General features: G+C 45.2%; 1 protein-coding gene across 1 annotated transcript in view; it reads left to right on the top strand.

Moving 5' to 3' along the window:
- Positions 1–16,022: 16,022 nt before the first annotated feature.
- Positions 16,023–27,326, top strand: part of LOC126235287 (cilia- and flagella-associated protein 100-like) — a 168,003-nt gene continuing 156,699 nt past the window's right edge. The window contains exon 1 of the mRNA XM_049944013.1: positions 16,023–16,136. Coding sequence (XP_049799970.1) covers positions 16,023–16,136 — 114 coding nt within the window. The remainder of the gene's footprint in view (positions 16,137–27,326) is intronic.

Here is a 27,326-nt window from a genome sequence, read left to right as displayed (position 1 = left end):
TTCTTTGCTGCACATGCATAATATAGCTTTCTGGAAGTGTATAGTGCCCACCATTAACACTAATTACGCTATACTCGCATCAGTCCTATAAATGATCACTAGCAACAGAAAATGCATCTTATGAGGAAATAGACAAATGCATGGCAGCGGTGTTTGACATGTGAAATCACACACCATGCTGCACTAACTCTATGAACAGGACAACTGTCAAACAAATGTACACACAGGGTTTGCAGCACCTCACAAACGTCTGTCAGGGAATTACGATCAATGTATTTATAAGACAGACAATTCATGTCCAAAATGTGACTGGGAAATGGTGAACTGCGTATGCATTTTCGTTCTTAAGAGGAGGGCGCTGAAGTAGGTTTTCCATCGGTTTTGGATGACATGCTGCACTAATTCCATGACCCCCCCCCCACACACACATATATGCACATACACAACAAATGTCAAGCAAATGTATGCACAGGGGCTGCAGTACCTCACAAACATGTCAGTAACTTGGAATCAAAGTAGCTATGATACTGGCGACTCGATTCACATCCAAAATGGGAAATGGTGTAATACGCATGGACCTTCATTCATCTAAAAGAGGGTGCCAAAACAGGTTTCCCATCGGTTTGGTGGACATGATTCGGCACACTTGTGTTGGAAGTCCTCTGTTGGCTGTGGGATGAAGAGGTTTATGATTGCAGGTATGTAGTGTTCTAACTCAGTCCAGAACAAATTTCTGTGAAAACATCCAAGACTGCAGACAGTTTGTAGGTATTCTTACCACGTCAGTAGGCATACTGCAGAATGTTGTTAAAAATCATGCAGCAACTGTTCTGTAAGTTAACTGTTAGCAGGACGACATGATTGTGGTTGGTAGATAGTACAGAGCAACACATTGTAAATACTGTTTGTTCAAGTTTAAATCACTTAGGCACTCTTGCACAGGGGCAAACACATGATCCATTCAGTAGTTGTATGCTGCAGCCCCAAATCTGGTAATACAATACCTTTTACTACAGAGGATGTAAAAGCTTTTTTAAGGTGGGTGGTTACAGATAATATGGTGGTTGCACCTGAGCTTGTGATCTGACGTATACAAATTTAATACCCTACATTTGCAGGTCATGCACGTTAAACAGTGTATTCCTGTCGTCTTATCGCTGCCCATTATCACATTACTATTTTCCTGGGTCCCAGTGCTCCCATTTCAATTTCTTTTCTCGATCCCACGTACAAGAATTTTTCTGCACTTAGCAGACATGTAAGTACTCTCTCATTCTCCCTCAATTTTCCCGCTTTTTGTCATGCCTCCCCACAATTTACGTGCATTTTACGTCAATTTTAGTAATTTTTTTCTGATTTTCAGGTCATAATTTTTACAATACGTATATGCTCACATTCCTAACATAACCAGGTATGGTTTGGTTTTATCTGTGTAATACCTATCAACCTACTAACAAATTGCTGCGATTTTCACAATTTTTGATGATCTACGTGCATGCATCTCAGATGGGACAAGCATAAAAGTAATTGAACTAGAGAGTTAAAAGAATAGTGAAACTCATTTCATAGCTATATGAGACTCTACGAGTGCAACATGTGATGGATATAGTGGAAACTCCAAGTCTGGAAAGAATTCAACGTGTCACACCAATACATCAGAAAACATATCTGCAGACTTGTGTAGTGGTGCAGACCTGGCTCCAAATGATTTGCATATGTTTGGACCATCGAAGGAAGCGCTCAGGGGAAGAAGATTTGGAACCGATGCAGAAGTCACTGATGCAGTGCAAAATGGGTTACAGGTGCTACAAAAATCTTTTATCCAAAGGAATAAAAAAACTTGTGAAACTTTGGATAAAGTGCATTGATGTAGAATGATAAATGATAAATTACCACAAAATATGATGCCATCCAAAGCAGTGAATGAAAATAGGCATAGTAAGCTAATTTACTTACATGTTTATCGACAAAATTTGCAATAACCCTAACAACATAAGTAGCTGAACTCAAACGTTTCAGCAGATTGGCAGTGTTTCTTCCAATTAAATCTCTCATCAAAACACACACCCAAAGATTTTGAATATTCTGCCTTAGCTACAGATTTCTGTTCAAATTCTGTATTTATTAATGGTGTTGTGCCATTTACTGTAGAGATACGTATATACTGTGTTTTACCAAAATTTAATGAGAGTGAATTTGCAGAGAATATCATAATCATTTTCTGAAAGATATTATTTACAATTCCCTTGGCTAATTCTTGTTTGTTGGGTGTGATTACTTATATCATCAGCAAAAAGAACTAGCTTCGCATCTTCATGGATATAGAGTGGCAAGTCATTAATATATATTAAGAACGATAAGGGACCTAAGACTTGAGGGAAGATAAATGACACTTATGTGGAAACATGTTCTCGAACTGGTCCTGATGAAGAGTGAGAACAAATAAAATGAAAAGATGTACAAGACAAAATTATTTGCAAAGAATATAAATATAATGTGAATTTGGAATTGCTTTTATTTAGTATTGGTGCTGGCACAGCAAATGAAACCAGTGTACAACGTATTCTACTTAAAACTGGGAGGAATTCAATAAATTACAGCCTTTAATAATAAATTAGAGGTTTGGTGGGAAAAGTGGGTTGTTGCTGTCAGCAGAAATATGCCAGTTTTCAACTGGCACTTGAGCTGCAACGGTTTGTTGGAGATAAAAACGTAAATAGTGATATTTGTAGAAACTTTTGTGCACTTCCGTTTTGAATTAGGGAGGTTATATATGAAAAGTTGGCAACTTTCAAGTTATAAGCAAAAAAATCGCGGAAAATGAGATTTTGTACCTTTTTTGCATTTTTTTCAATGTTGTGTCACGAAGTTTTGTTGACAAATCTGAGTTTCGCATTCAGCATTCCAAAAAACAGATAGAATGTAAGAAAGAAGAACTACGCCACAACGTTCCCCCTAGGGGCCATTTTGAGCACAAATTGACTGTATTAACAGAGGTTAAGTACAAGAAAAACGTTGTAAGGTTCAAATTAATTACCTTACCTCATCTATGAGGCCGCAGTATTCTAGGATACGTCAGAAAATGTAATGTTTACGTTGCAACAGTATCTAACTACGTAAAGTGTATTTTGTGTGATATGTTTGCATACTGTTAACAATCACGTGACATTGTTTCTTTCATCGTCAGTTTAGGATGGGATGGGAACGAACATAATGCATCACAAGAAAAATAAAATCGATTACAAGTATTACTAAAATAAACTGTTGTTGCATTTTGGGAAACTGTGGTGGCTCGCTGATCTGTCATTAGTTATACCAACATCTAATAGAAAGCAAGCCTACCACCAAACACATACACACACACACATGTGAGTTTTTTAAAGGGATGGAAGGAATAAGCTGTTCGATTTTAGAAAGGAGTAAGTGTTTTATTACGATATATCACTTAAACTGTAGAACGACAGTGACAAGGACTGTTTATAAACACACACTTGTGCGAGAGACAACCAGAGATGGTAATAGTGAAAGATGTGACATCTCCAAAGACATCTACATATCTACATACATACTCCGCGTGGCGGAGGGTACCTCGTACCACAACTAGCATCTTCTCTCCCTGTTCCAATCGCAAACAGAACGAGACAATGTCGAAGTCAATATCTTGAATATAAATAAAATTATTTATAAGTTATTGTGAGATTTCTTACACGTTGCAAGCAAAGTGATGCTTCAAAATTAAATGTTTCAGCATCTAAATTGTCTATGTTAGTTAATAAACTGAAAACAGCTATATTCAGGATCTCTCTCAAAACTCAAGCAAAATAAAATTGCATTATGTGTAAGATTTCATACACTCTGCAAGAACAATGAAGGTCATATTAAACATTGTCGCATACTGACTATATTACTTATTAAAATACTCGTGGCTTGCCCACGTGCACTACAGCTGAAACTCTTAGTTTAAACAGAATTTGTTTATGATGAAACTTCGATACATGTAGTACACATGCAAACTCTGTGGACCTGTAAATTACATATTCTTACGCTTCTGTACGTGACTATATAACTTATAAAAGTACACGCAACTTATAAGTTTATTGTAATACGCAAGACCTCCACGAAATTCGAGTAAAAATAAAGTTGTAGAATATGTGAGATTCTAAACGTTTTGCAAGTACAATGGGGACAAAAAAGGGCTCTTTTGTGTCTTAAACTTAGTGTGGTTCATAGAAGGAACTTAGAACATATGTTACCCAGTGCAGACATATGTTGGTGACAGTGAGAACAACTCGAAGTGTGGAGATCGAACTTTTGTCGCAGGTTGGTGATAATAAGTCACTGTGATGCGTAACAGTAGTTAACTTTATTTCGCATTTTCAGGGTTTGCGTAGTAGTAATGAAAGTAATATGTTCGACAGCTATATATTCCTACCGGCCGCTGTGGAAGCGGTTCTAGGCGCTTCAGTCCGGAACCGCGCTGCTGCTACGGTCGCAGGTTCGAATCGTGCCTCGGGCATGGGAGTGTGTGATGTCCTTAGGTTAGTTACGTTTAAGTAGTTCTAAGTCTAGGGGACCGATGACCTCAGATGTTAAGTTCTATAGTGCTTAGAGCCATATATATTCCTAATTCATTATTTGTATTTTATAAGCAAATGGTTTTTAAGTATTTATAGAGAATATGTTTATACTCATTCCAGTATCCCATAGTGAATGATATATAGCTCCGAATGAAATTTACTGATATGACTCACCCGCACACCACTGGCAAATACAGAGGCACATCATAAATTATCAAACATAAAGAAACTCTGGGATTGGTGCCAGACATGCATCACACTAAACGCTACACTCTTCATTAACTCTTCCAAGTATTAGAAGGCATTCTGTCGAGTCACTAGGAAATTCCCCCATCCCTCACTACCCATTCTTCCACAACAAACATCCCTTACCTGACGACCTGAGCAAAGCTGACCACTTTGCATCCTATCTGTTCTACATCTCTTGAATCTCTGATGACTATCATTCCCTACCATCCATGAATGCACAAACATTGCTGTCCCACCCCTGACTCCCAGCTTCCAATACCTCGACAGCGTACCACAACCAGAATTAAGTACACCAGCCACAGCACATGACATACTCCACAAAAAACACGACACAGCCCCAATCATGACTGCATTACCTCAAAGAATGTCCCTCTCTTTCCTAGTCACCCTCGCCACTCTTAACATCCTATCCTCTCCACAGGTTACTGTCTTCAATTATGGACAATCTCCAAAATCATTGTTTCTTCAAACTGCACAAACCTCTCACTGATGCCTCTTCCTACTTGCTTCACCGTAGTGTTTATCATGGACTTGGAACCCATCCTCTCCCACTACATCAGTCAACACCTGAACCAACACCACTTTCTTCCCATTAACCAGTGTGGCACCCATCCCAATTTCTCCTTTGACAATCAGAGATATTCTGATCTTCTTTTAAAACTCCAGTCATGCACACTTCCAGTTAACCATGTTTGCGTGTATTGCATTATTTCTCTCCAATCTCCCATTCTTTGTCATTATTAACAACAATTCCCTTACCGTCCAGTCCGCTGCAGGCTCCATCCTAGCCCCCCCCCCTTTCTTTATCTTATTTTCACATTGCTGATATGCTCAGATCACCTCCACCAATCCACCTGCTTAAGTGTGCTTATGATGCTGTTTTCACACCCTCTACCCTGCAGCCGAGAGATACCAATATTCCCGTCAAATCCACCTGAGTCAGTTTACCTCTTTGAGTAAAAAGTGGCTTCTCAACATCAACCTTTCCAATATTCAGGTAATAATTATAGGATGAACAATCCATATCTTCTGTACCCAAGACTTTTACCGTACCATTTATGACTATTCTGTCCAGTTAACTAATACACTATAATATCTTGGACTAATGCTCGACCAGCAACTAACGTGGAAACTAACCATCCAATAGAAAGCCCACAATAGACTAAAACTGCTAACAAGCTGAAATGGGAGACGACACTCCTCCACTATACTCCATACCTACAAAATCCTGATCTGACTCATCCTCTACTCATGGATATCCACCACACCAAAGCTCTATTAAGTTCCTCCAAAACTTCGAAAGCCATGTACTCTGTTCACCTTCCCCATGTCCTTTACCAACTCAGTAAATATCAGACCTCTTCACAACATCAAACACCTCTGGATCTCTTATACTATCCGCAACCTAGATTCCCATAACCCCATTGTCTCCCATCTGATCACCAACACTGGTATGCTGCCACACCTTTACAAACTCATCCCACTGTCCTTACCCCTACACACTCCACATAGTATCTCAATGCATCTTCAACCACGCCCTTTCCTAGACAACAAGATTCACACTGACATTTATCTCTCTTAGCAGCTTTAAGTCTTCTCCATTTATACCACCCCATACTAGGACTCCTCTCCACCCTTCCATCTCCGTCCATCCCCGTCGCTTTCCTCTTGTGATCACTACTCCACCCACATACCAAACTTCTCTTCACTCTCTGTCTTTCCCATCTTTTGCTCTCCCACTATCCACATCAACCCCTAACTATAATTTCCATGTTTTTCCTACCTAACAGACCCCATATCTTTCTACCCAAACCCAACAATCGTATGGAATATACTCTCTCCTTCCAAAATACTTCTTACTCATTTGCAGCTCTTTAGATTTAAAGTGAAAGTGCACTGCTTAAGTGCTTTTTCGTAGAAGAATATCAACAAGTTGCTATGTGTTTTTAAATTACCTGAATTTTCGGCTTTTTTAGCTGGTCATCTTTAATCATTTTAATATAGAAATGAAAAGCAGTCCTCACACTTTTCTCATCTTTGTTATATTTTGAAGACTGCTTTGGCCGAAGAGCGGAATATTGCACAGCTGCCCCCCACCCCACCACACAGAAATATGGCGTGAGGCGGATGACACAACAAGAAAAGAGAGATTGGTAATGCAGTCTATAGCCGGCCGGTGTGGCCGTGCGGTTCTAGGCGCTTCAGTCTGGAAACGCGTGACCGCTACGGTCGCAGGTTCGAATCCTGCCTCGGACATGGATGTGTGTGATGTCCTTAGGTTAGTTAGGTTTAAGTAGTTCTAAGTTCTGGGGGACTGATGACCATAGATGTTAAGTCCCATAATGCTCAGATCAATTTGAACAATTTTTTTCATGCAGTCTATAAACAATTTGTGGAAAGACAATAATGCAAACGTAGTTGACAACGTGGGACCATAGTTTCTTCCGGCATATACAATATTCAGAAACCTTTCGGGAATGCAGCCAGGTGACGTCGTCGACAACCGTCGATATTTCGACGGGAGCACAACCTGCTGTTAACAAAGCAAAAGTACAGCAAGTACAAGTAGGAAGGTGGATGGTACGTTGGGGCGTGCCATTTGTCGGAAGCCTACTCACAGTGACTTGTATCTGCAGACTGATAGTTGTCACCATCCAGTTCAACGTGAAGGGGTACTTTGTATCTTTGTTCACAGGGCCGATGTCATGTCGGACCCTGAGAGTCTTCAGCGAGTTAGCCGATCTCGAAGTCACCTTTCGTCAGAATGGTTATAGTGGAAGACAGATCAGATATACGTTGCGCTATAGACCAACTGTGAACCGGAGCCGATCGATGTGCCCGAGCGGTTCTATGCGCTTCAGTCTGGAACCGCGCGACCGCTACGGTCGCAGGTTCGAATCCTGCCTCGGGCATGGATGTGTGTGATGTCCTTAGGTTAGTTAGGTTTAAGTAGTTCTAAGTTCTAGGGGACTGATGACCTCAGATCTTAAGTCCCATAGTGCTTAGAGCCATTTGAACCTTTTTTTGTGAACCCGATGATTGGTCATATTTTGCGGAAATATGATGTGAAGTGAGTTTTCTGACTACCATCTAAGATCAGCGCTCTTTTAGATTCGGTAAAGGATGACCTTGGTTAACGTAAGGCGGGTGTTTACCGTATTCCTTGCAGTTATGGCATGTCATGTATTGGTCAGACTATCGGGACTGTGGAGGGGCGTTGTACTGAGCGCAAGCGGCACTGTCGCTTACAACAGCAGAGCAAATCCGCTATTGCATAACACTGTCTTGGCACCGGTCATCCAATGGAATATAACAGTACAGAGATTCTGGCATGCACTTCCATTTATTATTAAGGAAGCTGTTGAAATTAAAACAGTAAGTAACCCAATGAACGGAGATGGTGGTTTTTGTTTAAATTGTGCACGGATCCTTCCTCTCTCATTTGTCAAAAACAGAGAGACAGAGTTTATGCTACCTTACCTGTTGCAAAGGCAGGGTGTGCTCCTGTCGAAACATTGGAGTGTGTCGACGATGTCACCTGTCAGCATTCCACTGAGTTGTTTGAATGTAGTTGATAACATTTTCGGTATTTTACGCAATTCACATACTTTGACGATTTTATAATAATTCCTTCCGATCCTTTTTAGTGCAGTCCAAATGTGGCTATATTATAATAGCAATACTAGGCGCTGGCTGGAGGAGAGGAGAAAGAGGTGGAACACTATGCATTGTGTATGCATCCATTCACATATATAATGCATCTCATTGACTTTCAAGCTGAGGGTAAGTTATTAGTAACGCGTATTTGGCACTATTTTCTAGTACAGTGATTGGTTGTAAAGAGGAGGTGGTGTGAGATATGAAGCACACAATTGATCTATTTCCATCACCTTGAATTTTCAATGCTGTAGTATGATTGGCTGAAAATTAGTAGTATTGCACTGTGTGATTGGTTACAGATAGGGGGCATGGATAGGGGATGAGTTTTTAAAGTTCTTCCCATTTACATGATTAGACTACTTCCACCATCCTGGATTTCTCATTGGTTCTTTCATTTTTACTGAGCGAGGTGGCACAGTGTTTAGCACACTGTAACGAAATCGCCGTAATGTCGAATTCGTTAAAGAATGATGAATAATAAATTTTATCTTTTTGCTTTTAAGTTAATTTTCTTTCGTGCGAACTTTGTTGTAGAACCGTTCTCTTATTTTCGTGTGGTAATAAAAAATTTTACTTTCTTAAGAATTACGTACATTTAAAGAAAAATATTACGTGCACTCATATTAACTGGATAATAATATTTAGTTGAGAATTGAGTCCTTTAGATCATTCGGCCTTGGCATACACTTTCCTGATGCAGTGGGTTTTTTGTTAAATATTTTTACTGAATTTTATCCCGGCAATAGCCATAGAACACAAGATTATCTCTATCAGCAGAAAATGTTGTAATTATTGCCAAGCCGACATTTATCACTGATCAAACCTACTTCACTATGCATTTGAGTTATTTTAAAGAACCAAACTGTTTAAATTTCAGTGTTAACTAACATTAACTATCCGCCTACGAATGCACAAACGTATAATTAATTCAAATTTTATCAGCCACAGGATCACTGAAAAAAAGAACAATTTCTTAATTCACGATTGATTTTTATGCATCTGTTCCCGATTTACGGGTTTGATAATTTTTTAAATGTGCCGCCTCTTCAGATCTGCGATTGTTGATCGCGGCACAGCCCAGCAACACCGCTAAAAAATGCTGAAAAATTCTTAAAGAAATTTTATAGATGACGTGGGCAAGCTAATTTACATAAATAATTCACACTTTTGATAAATACTGATATATTTAGCTCAAACAACAATTCAACTCACATTAATTCGTAACACATCGTCTAATGGCGGCTAAGTCCAGACGGAGACAAAAGACTTCTACACATTCGTTAAAAGCTTCTTCACAGCGTCCAACCTCAATCGCGTCTCATCAGACAAGACCAAAGAATACATAATGTTTAGTCCTTATATAGCATTTCCCGACTATTAACATTTCTTTGTAAATTGATTTCTGGCAAAATGCGATATCTCTGATACAGCAAATACTGACACATTTTACATTCACAAAATAAACACAGAAAAATTCCTATCCTAAATACAGAGAAATATTACAATAAAAATATAAGGAGAATAATTAATACCACATTAAGTAATATTTTTGTTCAATAATTACGATATATACAACTTGCCCAGAGCGGCGTATATGGTACAAATAAACTGTGAAAATGCCAGGGAACGTTACAACACTGGACTCACATCTGGGGGGACGACGATTCAAACCCGCATCTGGCTATCCTGATTTAGGTTTTCCACGATTCTCTAAATCACTCCAGGCAAATGCTGGGATGGTTGCTCTGAAATGGCACTGCTGACGTCCTTCTCCATCCTTCACTAATCCGATAGGACCGATGACCTCGCTGTTTGGCTCCTCCCCTCAAATCAACCAACCAAGTCCCGCCCGACTAGCCACGCCGTCTAATGCGCTGCTTCCCGAAGGGGAAGGCATATCGGTCCCCAGCAGGAATCCGCCTGGCGGATTAGTGTCTAGGTCTCGTGTGCCAGATCAAATGGCTCTGAGCATTATGGGACTTAACATCTGAGGTCACCAATCCCCTAGACCTTAGAACTACTTAAACCTAACTAACCTAAGGACATAACACACATCCATGCCCGAGGCAGGATTAGAACCTGCGACCGTAGCGGTCGTGAGGTTCCAGAATGAAGCGCCTAGAACCGCTCGGCCACTACGACCAGCTTTGGTGTGCCAGGCAGCCTGTGGATCGTTTTTAAGGCGGTTTTCCATCTGCCTCGGCGAATGCGGGCAGGTTCCCCTTATTCCATCTCAGTTACACTATGTCGGCAATGGCTACGCAAACATTGTCTCCACATACACGTACACCACAATTACCCTACCACGCAAACATTTGAGGTTACACTCGTCTGGTATGAGACGTTCCCCGGGGGGGAGGGGGGGGGGTTGTAGCCACTTAATAACCTTGTGTTCGGTGTGGGTTGGCAGTGAGGTGGGTCGACTGCTGTGGCCTGTTTTGGTGTTGTGAACCACTGAGGGCTACGGCGCAACAAAGCCTCTCCATCGGTTCAAAATGACTCTGAGCACTATGGGACTTAACATCTTAGGTCATCAGTCCCCTAGAACTTAGAACTACTTAAACCTATCGAACCTAAAGACATCACACACATCCATGCCCGAGGCAGGATTCGAACCTGCGACCGTAGCAGTCCCGCGGTTCCGGACTGTAGTGCCTAGAACCGCACGGCCACCGCGGCCGGCCCTCTCCATCGGTTCTAGGTCTCCAGTTCAATACACAACAACCAACCAAACCAACCATCTTTCATTTTTAATACTGTGCTATGATTGGTTGGCGATAGGGTGAGAGCAGAGAGGTGAGGGAGAAGGGAGGGGAGGGAAAGGGGAAAGGGGTGGGGAGTTGCATGGGAGGCAGTTAGAAGGATGGGCATGGCTTGGTGACATCATGTGTAGAAGGTTATTGACCATGCCCCTGAATGTAGTCAAACTGCCCTAGATGGCACTTTGCCATACTACTGATGATTAGCAAATAATCATGGAGGTTTGGGATGCGGCAGTAGTGGAATGAACAGAAGAAGGGTTTATGAGAGAATATGACTTCGTAGTAGGAATGAGAGATGAGAACGAGTAATTGAATTCTGCTATAAATTTCAGTTAGTAATAGCAAATACCTGTTCGAAAATCATAAGAGGTGGAGGTATATTCTGAAAAGATCTGGAGATACAGGAAGATTCCTGACGGATTACATCGTAGTCAGGCAGAGATTTCGAAATTAGATATTGGATTGTAAGGTGTACCATGCGCAGATATAGACCAAGATCAGAATTTAAAAATTATGAAGAATAGGCTGGTGTTTAAGAGACTAGTCTAGAAGAACGAGTGTGCAAAGAAGTGGTATATTGCAGTACTAACAAGGGAACCTCCCTATCGCACCCCCCTCAGATTTAGTTATAAGTTGGCACAGTGGATAGGCCTTGAAAAACTGGACACAGATCAATCGAGAAAACAGGAAGAAGTTGTGTGGAACTATGAAAAAAATAAGCAAAATATACAAACTGAGTAGTCCATGCGCAGGATAAGGAACATCAAGGATAATGTGAGCTCCGGAGCGCGGTGGTCCCGTGGTTAGCGTGAGCACCTGCTGAATGAAAGGTCCTTGGTTCAAGTCTACCCTCGAGTGAAAAGTTTAATTTTTTGTTTTCAGACAATTATCAAAGTTCAGGCACTCACACATAATCAACTTCGCTCTCCAAAATTCCAGGACATGTTCAGATTTGCTTGGACATATGCAGGATTTGACGGTCGACACACAGAAAAATTTGAAAACGTTAAAAACAAATGTTTTGACAGAGCACAGGGAAAACTGTGCGACTGTGAAACTGTTGCATTCATTTGTTGCAGTTTATGTGACAAACTCTTATGTTTTCATCACTTTTTTGGGAGTGATTACCACTTCCACAAGAAAACCTAAATCGGGCAAGGTAGAAGAATCTTTTTACCCAATCGCCAAGTGTACAAGTTAGGTGGGTCGACAACATATTCCTGTCATGTGAAGCACATGCCGTCACCAATGTCGTACAGAATATATCAGACGTGTTTTCCTGTGGAGGAATCGATTGACCTATGACCTAGCGATTAAATGTTTTCGGTTCCCATTGGAGAGTCACGTCCTTTCGTCTACTAATCGCACGGTTTTGCGGTGCGGTCGCAAAACACAGACACTAAACTTATTACAGTGAACAGAGACGTCAATGAACGAAACGGACATTGCGAAAAATAAAGAAATTAAATTTTCGCTCGAGGGAAGACTTGAACCAATGACCTCTCGTTCCGCAGGTGCTCACGCTAACCACGGGACCACGGCGCTCCTGAGCTCAGATTATCCTTGATGTTGCCTACCCTGCGCATGGGCTACTCAGTTTGTATATTTTGCTTATTTTTTTTTTCATAGTTCCACACAACTTCTTCCTGTTTTCTCGATTGATCTGTGTTGAGTTTTTCAAGGCCTATCCACTGTGCCAACTTATAACTAAATCTGAGGGGGGTGCGATGGGGAGGTCCCCTTGTAAGGAATGTTGAGATGAGCTTGAAGTTCTCTGAGGCTATTAATACTGTGATAATAAATACCTCAGTATGTAGTTCAGTTGAAAATGAATGGACATCTCTGAAAATGCCAATCACAGATGTCGGAAAGAAAAACATATGTACAAGGAAGATAATTGCGAAGACACCACATACAACAGAAAGAATACTTCAATTGACTGACGAAAAAACGAAGTTTCAAAATGCTCAGGGAAATTCAGAAATACAGAAATATAAGTCACTTACGGAAAAAATAAAAATGAAGTGCAGGAAAGCTAAGGCGAAGTAGCTGCAGGAAAAATGTGAAGAAATCGACAAAGAAGTGGTCGTCGGAAGGACTGATTCAGAGTATAGAAACTTCAAAAACCTCTGCGAAATTAAAAGCGAGGGCTGCAACAATAATAATGCAAGTGGAATTCCACTGTTAAGCGCCGAGAAAAGAGTAGATGGGTGGAAAGAGTATTGAACGCCCTGGGTGGGAGAAGACTTTTCTGATGACGTGATTGGCGAAGAAATGTGGGTCGATGTCGATGACTTCTGGGACCTAGCATTAGAGTCATAATTAAATGCAACTTTAGAAGATTTGGGATCAAATAAGGCAGAGAGGGTAAATAATATTCCTTCGGATTTTCTGAATCCACTGGGGAAAGTGGCAACCAAGCAACTATTCAAGTTGGTGTGTTGAATCCATCAATCAGGAGACATACAGTCAGATTTTCGATAAGATAGCGTCAACACAATCCCGAAGATCGCAAGGGCAGGTAAGTGCGGGAAATGCCGCACAATCAGCTTAACGGCTCATGCTTCCAAGCTACTGACAAGTATAACATACTGAAGAATGGAAAAGAAAACTGTTGGATGACGATCAGTTTGGCTCTCGGAAAGGTAAAGGCACCAAAGACGCAGTTAGGACGTTGCAGGTGATAATGGAAGCATGACTTAAGAAAAACCAAGATACATTCATACGATTTACCGACCTGGACAAAGTGTTCGATTGTTTGGAATGGTGCGAGATGTTCGAAATTTTGAGGAAAATTCGAGTAAGTTTTAGGATGAGACAATTAATATACAACTTGTTAAGAGGGAACAATAAGATTGGAATAGCAAGAACTAAATGCTCAAATTAAAAGACTGTAAGACAGGGATGTAGTATTTTGCCCCTACTGTTCGATATATATATATCGAAGAGGCAACGACCGAAATAAAAGAAAATTTCAAGAGTGCGATTAAAATTCAGGGTCAAAGGATATCGGTGATAAGAGTCGCTGATAACATTGCTATCCTCATTGAAATTGAAGAAGAATTATGACAGGTTAATTGTAATGGGTAGCCTAATGACAACAGAATATGGATAGAGAGCAGATCGAAGAAAGATGAAAGAAATGAGGAGTAGCAGAAATGAGATTGGTGAGAAACTTGACATTAAAAATTGGGAACCACGATGTAGGTGAAGTGAAGGAACTCTGGGACCTTGGAAACAAAGTAACACATGACGGATGAAACAAGGAGGACATGAAAAGTAGGCTAGCACAAGCAAATAGGTCATTCCTGGCCAAAATAAGACTGCTGGTATCAAACTTTGCCTTAATCTGAGGAATAAATTTATGAGAATGTACGTTTGGAGCTCAAAAAAATTGTTCAAATGGCTCTGAGCACTATGGGACTTAACTTCTGAGGTCATCAGTCCCCTAGAACTTAGAACTACTTAAACCTAACTAACCTAAGGACATCACACACATCCATGCCCGAGGTAGGATTCGAACCTGAGACCGTAGCGGTCGCTCCGTTCCAGACTGTAGCGCCTAGAACCGCTCGGACACTCCGGCCGGCGTTTGGAGCTCAGTATTGTATTGTAGTGAATCGAGGATTGTGGAAGAATCAGAAAGGAAGAGAATCAAGGAGTTTGAGACGTGGCGCTATAAACGGATTTTGAGAATCAGATGGAATGATAAAGTAAGGAATGAGGAGGTTCACAGTAGACGCGGCGAAGAAAAGAACGTGTGGAAGATGGTGACAAGAAGAAGGTACGGAACGATAAGACATTGTTACGACATCATGCAGTAACTTCCATGGTGTTAGAGGGGGCTGTCGAAGGTAAAAACTGTAGAGGACTGCACCGATTGGAATATATCTAACAAATAACTGACGACGTAGGATGAAGGAGCTAGTCTGAGATGAAAAGATTGGTACAGGAGAGGAATTCGTGATGGACCGCAAGGCTGATGACACCCCCCCCCTCCCCCACCACCACCCATCCAGAACGAAAAAAAGAGACTTTAAGAGAAAGAGTATCCTAATGTTTTACGAAGTGTTTCAAACAAACGGCGAGGCAGATCACTCGCTTTGCTTAAATTAAAGGCTTTGTACTTCTCAATTAAATTAATCATTGCTTTGATCTCCATTGCTTCGTTCACTGCACTGTCTCAGAAGATAATCTCTTCCACCATAATGCTGGTCTCTTCATCTTTTAGTTCTTGCTCGAAGACGAGACAGTATTTGGTAACAGTTGATTTATAAGCAGTTGGTTGCTTGAGTGGAGTTTCAACGCTTGTGTTCTTTGCACTTTTGTTCAACAGTTTTTACAATCTGTCCAACTCAGCTGCAAACCGAAGAACCCGCAAATAATGAAACTCACCAATGAAAACTGAAAGATCGCATGAGTCCTTAATAGATTAATTCTGTAATAGCTGTAAAAGGAAACCTTGTATATTATGAGTTACATGCTGGTGACTTTTGCAATAACAGCTAAGGTCCTAACGATTTATTTCTTCACATGGCGTACTTTGGGCTAATTTACCGGAAAGATAAAAATCGGTGTACTTTGGAGTTCAGGTGTGTTATTTCCCCTGTACTTCTGAGGGTGTGCTAGTGCTATCCATGTCTGTACCCACCATCAGTTTAATGTACATTCAGACGTTTCGTTGATATTAATACAGGTTTTACCGACGCGAGTGTGGGGCACTGTATCACTGGATGTCTCTCCCCGCAACTGACCTGGAGCTTTCCTCGTGAACATGCCGCTCACTGGCCAAAGCCCCACCGTGCCGCCGAAAGGCAATGTCACCGCGATCCCCGAAACCCTGAAGCCGTTTTGGCTACCACCGGACGACGAGCATTTCCTCCTACAGGTAAGTGATACATTATTTGTAAGTGATACATTATTTTAGTGAACTATTTGTTCCTTGGAACATACGCACGAAGCTCGTATCAATACGAGTGCCGTCAATCATTTTCGTATTATCAGAAGCAGCGATGAAGAATGACTTGAAGTTCTGCATTGAGCAGCCGTCATATGCTCCGTGTACTGTGCGCTGTTTACTATTTACCGCACTATTCCTTCTCGGAATGCCGCTCGAGTATGAATTGCGAAGTAGCACACCGTACTGAAAGGATGGAAACCGAGTTTTCTGTTGTTGAACACCGAGTGAAGTGATGCATTGATAAGACACTGCAATCGCATTTGGGAGGACGCTGAGTCAGTTCCCCCTCCGTTAGCAAGATCTACATTTATATACACTAAGAGGGTATCTGCTCTTTCGGACATGTCCGAAAGAACAGATACCATCGGTGACCATGTAGCTCGTTAGAATGAAATGACAATGAAATGAACACCCTTAGCTGCTTACAGGCGTTTACATACGGCAATGGGGACAGATGAAAATATGTGCCCCGACCGGGACTCGAACCCGGGATCTCCTGCTTACATGGCAGACGCTCTATCCATCTTTTTTCTTTTTTTTTTTTTTTACATTTTTATAATTGGACACAAAATACAGTCCTCTTATGATGCTTCAAAAGAGAGAAACGCGTCTGGTCTAAATAAGTCACTTATTACAGTTGCAGAAGAGGGATATATTTCAATACCATTGGTAAAATTGCGACTGTGGAACAAAAACAAGAAATAGAACATGAATACCATTGTGTATGTGCCATACCTTTCACCGATGGAAGTGCTTTAAAACAAAGCCAAACGCGCCCCGTGCAAATAAAACCCCTATTACAGTCGCGAAAGACGGAACACCTCTCAATATTACATACGACACCCATGTGGCACTTAAATTAAATGAGATATTGTTATACAGTAAATATTATATGAAATTTAGGTATCTTGTCCACATTTCATTCTCAACATTGTGGCAACCAAAATCGACCATACGGAAAGTATACGCTATGGACCCCTACCTCTGCAAACTCTTCAAAATGTCGTGCAATGGTTTACTACATTTAATGCTGCACATCAAAACAAAATTAAGTCATTTATGGGGGGAAGGTATCAGTCAAGAAGACGTGTAAAAATCAATTTTTTTAGCCAAATAGTCTTTGTGAAATCGAATGATAAGTGTGTCAAAGCAGTGGGAACACCATGCGTCTGCACAGGCGAGAAGTGCTGTGATGACAAAATCGCGCACAGCGCGGAATGCGGGGAGCACGTGTCTGCAGCAGCGAAAAAGTTAATGAAGAGGCAAAGCACTAGAAATTTCATTCAAACGAATAAAATTCGTGAAGTAAGGCACTCCAATATTATTTTTAAATAAAGAAAATACGAAGCACCACAGAAGGCTTGAACTCATAACCTTTCACTTTGCAGCCCAACACCTTAATCGTTTTTTTTTTTTTTTTTTTTTTTTTGTAAGAAAATTACCTCTTCCACTTCAGGCGTTGGCCCCTATCACCCATACTACCCCCAAAAACCTATCTAGCCTAAAAACAAAAACAAAGCTAGTGCCACCGCCACTTTCATCCTAAAGCTAACTAGGACGGCCGTTCGCCGCCACTTCAGGTTCCGCCAACGAACAAAAATTAAATATGCCTCTGAACTTTGTATAAAAAATAAAATAAAAGAAGAAAGGAAAGGGTATAAGAGTTTATTAAATTATATTTGTTGTTCATTTTGTTCTTATTTTGTTCTTGTGTATTTATTTGGATTTGAACGCAGGTCTCCTGCCCACGTTTTTTTTTTTTTTTTTTTTTTTTTTTTTTAATCAATGTGCGAACAGTCACAGTTAACCAAGCCTGGAAAACTAAAACCGAATGAAGACGCCATCGAAGATATGAAACATAAATAGCATGAAAAGAAAGCTACCACGTCGTAGTGAGGCTTCCCAGCGACTGCGCCCACTGATAAGATTGTTCAATATATGGTCGTTTGCAGTTCGTTCTGACCTCATCTGCCACTGCCTGGAACATTCCAGCTACACGGAGGGCTGTGAAAGGCACTCCATATGTAGTTTGCGAAGCACTGTCGATATCTGGTATGCCCGGAAATAGCATGATGTCTTTCTTGCAAATAGAACCAGAAGTCAAGGAAATCCTTGTGTCCGTCACGACAGAGGTAATGGACTGCATGTCCACGTATCCAGGTGACAGAGTTGGTTCGAGTCTTGGGGTAAAATGTCTCATCCGGAAACAATAACGTGCGTGCAGATATATGCTCCGGCCTAACTCGCAAGAGATAAGCCAGCATCTGCCGCACTAGGTGCCAAACCGGTTCCGCCTCTCCACAGCTGAGGCGGTGCTCGTCAGAATCTACTGTATTACAACCCACACAATTGGGAGATTCCGCCATTTGGATATTGTAGAGACGTTCTTGCGTCACGAGCTTCCCATTAACGACGACGTACCATTGAGAAACAACATCGGAATCAAGCATGGCATCGTGTACAGTCTTCCACACCACGCGCCACCGTACGTCAGGATATTTTAGTTCGACCACATTTAGGGGGCGGCGTTGCAGCATGTCATGATATAGGCGTCGAGTTGTGGCCATTTGTGGTGTCGTGAGCGCGACACTGCAATAACTTTGTTCTAAATAGAAACGTCCTATATAAAAGAGGGGCGCTGGGATGTCCTGTAGTGGCACCGGCGCTCTTAGTGAAGCAGGACGTAGCGCCGTCAGAAGCAGACTCGTGAGGCTCGTAGGACAATGGCGCAGGAGACATAACTGTGAGCTAACATAGAGGGCAATGGCCCTATCATGGACGTTAACTAGGCCGAGACCACCTTTTTCCTTGGGGAGGGTAAGAGATACGTATCTGATCTTCAGTAACATACCAGCGGTGACGAAGTATCCCAGCGCTGCCATAATGCTACGAGCCAAGGGCTTCGGAATGGGTAGCGTTTGGGCGACATGCGGTATGCGGGACGCAAGGTATACATTGGCATAATACGCCCGCTGAACGATGTTGAGGGATCACAAGCGCTGATTTGCAATTCCGGCCCGAATTTGGTTAAGAAGGCGTCGATAATTGAGCGTCGTCGCGCGTCGCATGTCGTTCATGAAATCTAAGCCCAAGCAGCGTACAGTATCACTGAAGCGTAAGGGGGCAATGTGTTCCTGCGGTAGCCCAATCCCGATGCTCAAGGCGACGGACTTGTCAACGTTGATTTGGCTACCAGAAGCCGTACCGTAGGTTGCAATCCAGTCCAAAGCCGCGGCCATATCGTCAGCTCCTCGTATGACGATCATCAAATCATCCGCATATGCGGTGCAGCGATAGATGGAGCCGCCGAACTGTATCCCAGTGAGCCTGTCTCGGAGACCACACAACAAGGGTTCTAAGGCCAATGCAAATAACAATGTTGATAATGGACATCCCTGTCGTACTGATCGGCGGATCGGCTTGGGTGCCGTCAGTCTTCCATTGACAAGAACTCGAGAAGTTGCACCATGTAGTAGGCGTGTCAACACTGTGATAAAGGGGTCGGGGTATTCCATGCGCCGTAGAACGGCCGTGAGGAAAGTGTGGCCCACACGGTCAAAAGCCTGGCTAAAGTCGATAGACGCGAGGGCAGCCGGCAAACGTCTTACCCGTGCAAGGGAGATTAGATCTCTGTAACGACATAACGCAGTTCTGATGTTGTTGAGTCCCCCCAAGGACGTCTGATCGCCGGACAAGACGTTCTGATAGCAGCCTCGAAAAGATCTTGAAGTCGCTGTTCAATAACGTTAAGGGACGATAGTCGCGGACATGATTCCGTCCCTTCGGCTTATGGATGGGGACAATCAGACCTTCCAAGAATGGTGCAGGCAATGTTATACCCGGGGACATCAATTCCTGGCAAATTTCAATCAAACACGGTAGCAACAGTTGTTTAAAGGCTCGATAGAACTCTAATGGTAACCCATCGATTCCTGGTGATTTATGGGGAGCACCTTTACCAATGGCGTCGAGCACTTCCTCTTCTGTCACTTCTCCCAGTAAAGTCGGTACCATGTCTGGTGGAACTGTACCGTGGACATGTGCTGAAACGGTGTCTACCGTCGCCATATCAGGGAGCACTGCTGAATAAAGTTGAGCGTAATGCCCATAGAAGGCTTCTGCTATGTCTGCTTGTTCTACCACATGTCGACCGTCGTCGGTTATCAAGTCGGTTACCAGTGCCCTACGTCGCCTCCTGCGTTCCATGAGCACGTGGTGCATAGATGGCCTTTCTGATTGTATCATGTCTGGAGCACGCGACCGTATAACAGCGCCTTGTAAATGATGGCGTGCTAAGGAGACGAGCTGCGCTTTCGCGCGATTGACTGTGATCTGCCTGTCAGGTGAGGGCTCCATAGCAAGACATTCCCTAGGACGGTGTAATAAAAGTTTTCCGTGCTCCTCCTCCATGCCGCTGCTTCCCGGCCGTAAGCCATGAAGGTGCGTTTAAGAGCAGGCTTCGCACATTCAATCCACCAACTGAGGGTCGATCGGTAACGACCACGACGCCGTAAGGACGCGTTCCACGACTCTTCGACAGCACCTTTACATGCCGGCTCGTCCAGATGGGCGACGTTCAGTTTCCAGGGGGGCCTACTGCGCCACACACGTGCAGGTTTGAGGGCAATGGTGCAAATATAGGCTGTGTGGTCGGTGAATGCAGTGGGCCAGAGCTCTGCTCCTCTCGTCGCCGTCGAAAGGGTGCTTGTGACGTAAATCCTGTCCAACCGACTTGATGAATGGCTTGTATAATGGGTGTAACCAGGAGCCGGGCCATGGATGTGGCGCCACGTGTCAATCAGGTGGAGGTCACGCCCTAGCATTTCCAATTCCGCACACGGAACGTGATGTGGCTGCTGATCAGATGGAGATAATGTACAGTTAAAATCTCCTCCGATCACCATATCGTCTATGTGGCCCATAAATAGACGCGTAATATCTTCCGAAAAAAAGCGGGCCCGATCTCTCCGTCTCCCTATCCTGAAGGGGCATATACATTGATGAGTCGTACACCGTTGACAGTTACTGCCATGGCTCTTGCACTCGGTAAGTACAGTACGTCCGTAGCCGCCAAACCGTCCCGTAGCAGAACAGCCACACCACAATCGGTAGATAAGGCGTGGGAGATGTGGGCGGTATATCCGTAGAAGTCAGGGAAACTAGCGACACATACTTCCTGTAAGAGGGCCACGTCGATGTCCGCCGCATCAAGCATGCGTTGTAGCATTGTCAGTTTGTGTGGTGCCCTTATCGCGTTGATATTGATTGTGGCAAGGCGAATGATGTGATGCCTAGCCTCTTCACCTAGGGTAGACGCCATGGCAATAAAAGCTAACCGCAAGAGATGCCGGACCCACCAAACCCGTTACAAATTACGAGTCGTTCACGCTAGTAGTGGCATCCCCAATGCCGCCCCCTCCCCTGTCACCCGTGCCCTCTTCAGGAAGTTCCTCAACATCGTCCGACCACAGTGGGTGCAACACGATGCTGTGTGGCTGATCGGCACCTAAATCTCTCTCACGTACGTCGTCTTTGGTAGAGGTAGACGGATCGCCATCCATCGACGCGACCTGCCGCGTTTGTGGTGCAAGAAGTAACTGGGCACTCGTAGTATGGGCAAGTGAACCGTCTACACCACTTAGATCCTCAGCAGGCGCAGCATCCATGCTGTCTGATGAGATGTCACCTTCTTGACCGGCCGTGTGTAGGAGGCAATCGTCAGAAGGGGTGCGCCGACGTCGCTTGCGTCGTCGGGGCGAACGTTGCTTTCGAACGTGGACATCCGTATCCGAATGTGGGAGGCAATCCAGCGTCGTATCACCTTCAGCTAGGAAAGCCGCGGTCGGGACAATATTCGCGTCCACGTCCATCGCGTTCTGAATGTTATGTTGCGTCTGGAGTCCGTGGGACTGTTGCTGCTGTTGTTGCTGTGGAGGGGGAGACATATGGGTTGGCACCGAGGGTCCTTCCTCTTCCTCCCTTGGTACTTCTGGCGTCGATGGATGTGTCTGATCGCCCGTTTCGTCCTCAACTATGGTGCGCATCGTCGTCTGAGCGTACGTGAGGGGCAGGATTGTCGTCCCCGTCGGGGAAACGGAGTCTCCCACTGGTATCTGCGTAATTCTACGTTGTAAGCAGCTTGATCGAACATGGCCTTCCTGCCCACATCCGGAACAGGTACGCGGTTGACCGTCGTACATGATGATTGCACGACAGCCACCGATGTTCAAATAGGACGGCACATGTTTCTTGAGCTCAAGTTTAATTTGGCGCACACCATTGTAGACCTTATACGTCGAGAAAGTTTGCCACTTTTCTGCAACGAGGCTGATAACATTGCCATATGGTCGGAAGGCGTCCTTGACAACTTCCTCTGGGACCTCGAAGGGGAGCTCAAAAACTCTTACAGTCCTTAGGCCCATGCCTGCATGATCCACCGTCACTGCACCGATATGCCCGTCAGAATGTTTGAATCGGAGAGAGTTCGAGTATTTAGAAACCACTGTCGCGCAGACCTCTGCACGGTCATTTTAACATAAACCACGCTCGCCGTTATAGAAAAATGTATTCCGACGACAGTCGCCGGATCTAAACGTAGATCGTCGCGTATGAACTGTTCTATTTCATAGGCTCGAGGACGCGCGTGATCTGGTTGGAAAGTAATTTTGATCGTATCGTGGCGCCATGTGTGTGCCATAATCGCACTGAACTTGGAAGAAATACAACTCGCGCCGCGAGAAGGTAAACACAAGCAAGCGCTCACGGTCGCGCACGGCGGGGCGCAGCGGACGTCCTCGCCCCACCGCTGCCGAAAGCAGACTGATGACGCTGAGTCAGTTCCCCCTCCGTTAGCAGGATCTACATTTATATACACTAAGAGGGTATCTGCTCTTTCGGACATGTCCGAAAGAACAGATACCATCGGCGACCATGTAGCTCGTTAGAATGAAATTACAATGAAATAAACACCCTTAGCTGCTTACAGGCGTTTACATACGGCAATGGGGACAGATGAAAATATGTGCCCCGACCGGGACTCGAACCCGGGATCTCCTGCTTACATGGCAGACGCTCTATCCATCTGAGCCACCGAGGACACAGAGGATAGTGCAACTGCATGGATTTATCTCTGGAACGCCTCTTGCGAAACCCACATTCTCAACGTATTGTCCCGCACTACATTCGTAGTGCCCCCGCCCATTGTACTCATTACTCGCGGAACGTTGCCGATTCCCGTAAGAGTTCGGGCACTGTTTGTGCATCTGCACAGAAGAAGAAGATGGTCAAGTGGCCGGTGAGCCTTATATATATATATATATATATATATATATATATTAACAGGGTATCTGCTCTTTCGGACATGTCCATGCAGCTCATTAGAATGAAATTACAATGAAATGAACACCCTCAGCTTCTGTGCGAATGCACAAACCGTGCCCGAACTCTTACGGGTATAGACAACGCGCCGCGAGTAATGAGTACAATGGGCAGGGGCACTACGAATGTAGTGCGGGACAATAGGCGGAGAATGTGGGTTTCGCGAGAGGCGTGCCAGAAATAAATCCCTGCAGTCGCACTATCCTTTGTGTCCACGGTAGCTCAGATCAGTCTGCCTTCGGCAGGGCAACAGAGCGGACGCGTACGTGTTGACCACGTGCGGCGCGCGAGCTCGCCTTGTTTACTTTCGTACGGCCGTTGCTTAAGTGCCGGCTTACCTTGTACGATCCATGGCGAACCGTTACCGTAAATCAACACTCCGATTTACTTTCTGCAAAGATTATGCCCGACCCAAAGCACTCGATGTGGAGCGTTTTCTACGAGAGGAAGTGAAGATCCCGGCGACCGATATTATCGGCATACATTTGTCCATCGTGAGCAGCACGGTCTATGTGAAAATCATTAACGACGCGGCGTGCGAACGCATACTACGTGAGACCAAACAGGGGCTCCGCTTCTGTCACGCTGATGGCAATGTGCGGGAGGTAACCGTCGACCACGCAGGCTTAGGTATGCGAACGATACGCGTTTTCGAACTGCCATTCGAACTTCCTGCTGAGGAAGTCGTCGCGGCACTACGCCCATACGGCACAGTCCATGGCCACACTGCGGAGAAGTGGACACAGTTTCGGACGTATCCTGTCCTAAACGGGGTCCGACAGGTCACCATAGATCTCCGAAGCCACGTCCCGTCCTATTTACAGATTGGCGGATGCCGTGCAATAATTATATACGACGGCCAGCCTCGGACCTGTTCCGGGTGCGGTAAAGAAGGCCACCTTAGATCCGAATGCCTACAACGGCGTATTACGCAACTTCCAGCTGCCGAAGGACCACCCACGTCGCAACCTACGGTGCTACCGGTGACCTATGCCGCTGCTCTAGCTTCTCCTACCGCTTTGCAACGTCGCCCGGTCACCACAAACGACGCCACCAACGAGCCCGACCCGACACCGACGGAGAGCGCCTCGGACGACCCGCCGCCTCGGCCGGCCATCGACGCCGCTCCGCAGATGCCGGCGCAACCAGACGCTGACCCTGGCCTCGGCAACACGATTGAGATCGACTCGCTCATCGTTCCTACAGCGGCCTTCCTGCCAGAGCTACGCGACTCCCTTCCGTCGTCGTACACAGAGGGTCGCGGAAGGAAACAACGTTCCCCGAAACGTCGCAAGGGAAGACGTCGCACAAAAGGAGACATTGCAAGTCGAGGAGGACGCGACCGTCGACCAGCTCGAGGCCTCAGAACCCGCTACTGCTGACGAAGACGTTATGAGCGCGGAGACATCTATCGGTGTGCCTGCGCCCCGTGCTGACGCTGAACTAAATCCTGAACGTAGCACAGGCGATACTACACCACGCACAATTACAACATCTTCTGCAGGCAAAATGGACGATACACCAGTTTCCGCTTCCACGGCGTGGCACGAGGAGGAGGTCGAGGAGCAGGACCCGTTACGGGACCCTGCGCCGTCACGGCCTCACCACTAATCATGCTCTCCCCAGACTCCCCTGCGGGCCAGCGGGATAATGTTCCGCTGCGACGCCCACACCCTTGCGCGGACAGCGGAGTGGACCAGCCTCCAGCAATCCGACACCAGGCCTACCGGATAGCAACCATCAACACCAACAACATCCGTTCCAGGGTGAAAATCCGCCTTATGCAGGAGATGTTCTGGGCTTCGGATATTGATTTCGCCCTTCTGCAGGAAGTTCACATGGCTAGTCTCCCGGATATCAATGGCTATACCGCCCACGCCTCCGCGAGTGATCCTATGGGCCGCGGGGTGGCCATCTACGTCCGCCACGGGATTTCTGTGACCGATGTCGCCTTCCTTCCATCAGCTCGGGGCATGGCACTCACTGCCATGGGGACACGCATAATTAATGTCTACGCTCCCTCAGGCACCGACCGACGGCATGAAAGAGCCCAGTTTTATACCGAGGAAATCGCTCCCCTGTTTTTAGGGCGGTATGACCATTGCCTACTAGGAGGTGATTTTAACTGCGTTCTGCATCCTAAAGATCAGATTCCCCACTATACTACATGCCAGGAGCTACGTATAGTGGTGCGAGACCTCCTGCTTCACGATACCTGGGAAGTTCAACACGGCGACCTTTCTGGCCATACCTTTCTTACCAGTCATTCCGCAAGTCGACTAGACAGGATATATGTCTCACAAACTCTTAGATCTGCGATACGGGGCGCCGAACGATGGCCGCTGGCGTTTTCCGACCATTGCGCTTACATCTGTACGGTCCTCCTTCCGCCGCAATCAGTATGGCGCAGCCGTGCGCCATGGAAACTCAATACCTCACACTTGCATGACCTGGCGTGTCGCCAACAAGTCACTGAAACGTGGACAGCCTGCGAACGACGCCTTCCCCGCTACCGCTCGACATTGACGTGGTGGTTGGATTGTGCCAAGCCGGCGATCCGGAGGACACTGATGAGATACGGGAAGGACATGGCCGACTGGCATCGCACCACTGTTGACTTTTATTACGCGATTCTCCGAGATCTGGATGCTCAACCGCCAACCCCGGACAACCAGTTGGAACGGCAACGAACTAAGGCGAAGATAATTGCGCTGGCACGCCGGAAACTGCAAGGGGTCGTGATAAGGACGCGGCGCCACGATCACGCGGATTTAGAAATTCCATCCATGCATGTTATAGTGTCCGACAAACGAAGGCGTCGTCGGCAGATCATCAGCACTCTGACCACGCCTCATGGAACGCAGGTGACCACTCAGAATGACATCGTCCACGCATTCGTCGAGCACTACCGTCGTACTTATAGTGATGAAGACGCTGGAACTGCAGTAGACGACTCCATTTTGCATTACGTCACGCGCACCCTCCCCCACACGGAGGCGGATGCTTTGACAGTGCCGGTCACGCTAGACGAAGTCAACCATGCCATCGCCAAGGGTGCAGTCAACAGATCGCCCGGCTTTGACGGCTTACCGATTGAGTTTTACCGTACCTTTCGGGACCTCATGGCACCACGGTGGACGACTATGTACCAAGAACTGCTGACATCTGACCAAGCAATCACACCCGCCTTTGCTGAGGGCATCATTATACCGGTCCACAAACCAGCCCGAGGTTCGATGGTCACGAGTTACCGACCGCTCACCCTACTCAATGCCGATTACAAGATTTTCGCGCGCTTACTGGCAATGCGGCTCCGAACTACACTCCCTCATATCCTCTCGCCAGAGCAAAGGACGCCTGGCGGACAGGTTAACATACAGACTGCCACAGGGGAATGCCGCGACTTAATTGCGATAGCGGCGGCCTGCAGACTCCGGGCAGCGGTTGTCGCTATAGACTTCGACAGCGCCTTCGATAAAGTGCGTCATCGTTTCCTGTTTTCGGTGGCAGCCCGAATGGGCATCCCCCCCTCCGTTTCTCGACGTCATCCGGCGTCTTTACGACAGTGCCAGTTCACGTGTCCAAGTCAATGGACGTTTAGCAGGGCCGGTACCTATCTGCCGTTCGATACGGCAGGGGTGCCCCCTCTCTACCCTCCTGTATGCCATTGCCCTTGAGCCCCTTCTTGGTGGCTTGACGACCAAGCTCTCTGGCCTCACCCTACGCCAACACACTTTTCGC

The sequence above is a fragment of the Schistocerca nitens genome, chromosome 2 (assembly GCF_023898315.1).
Source record: "Schistocerca nitens isolate TAMUIC-IGC-003100 chromosome 2, iqSchNite1.1, whole genome shotgun sequence".
In the NCBI taxonomy this organism is placed as follows: Eukaryota; Metazoa; Arthropoda; class Insecta; order Orthoptera; family Acrididae; genus Schistocerca; species Schistocerca nitens.
Note: the sequence above shows the minus strand (reverse complement) of the source record. Positions and strands in the feature narration are given on the sequence as shown.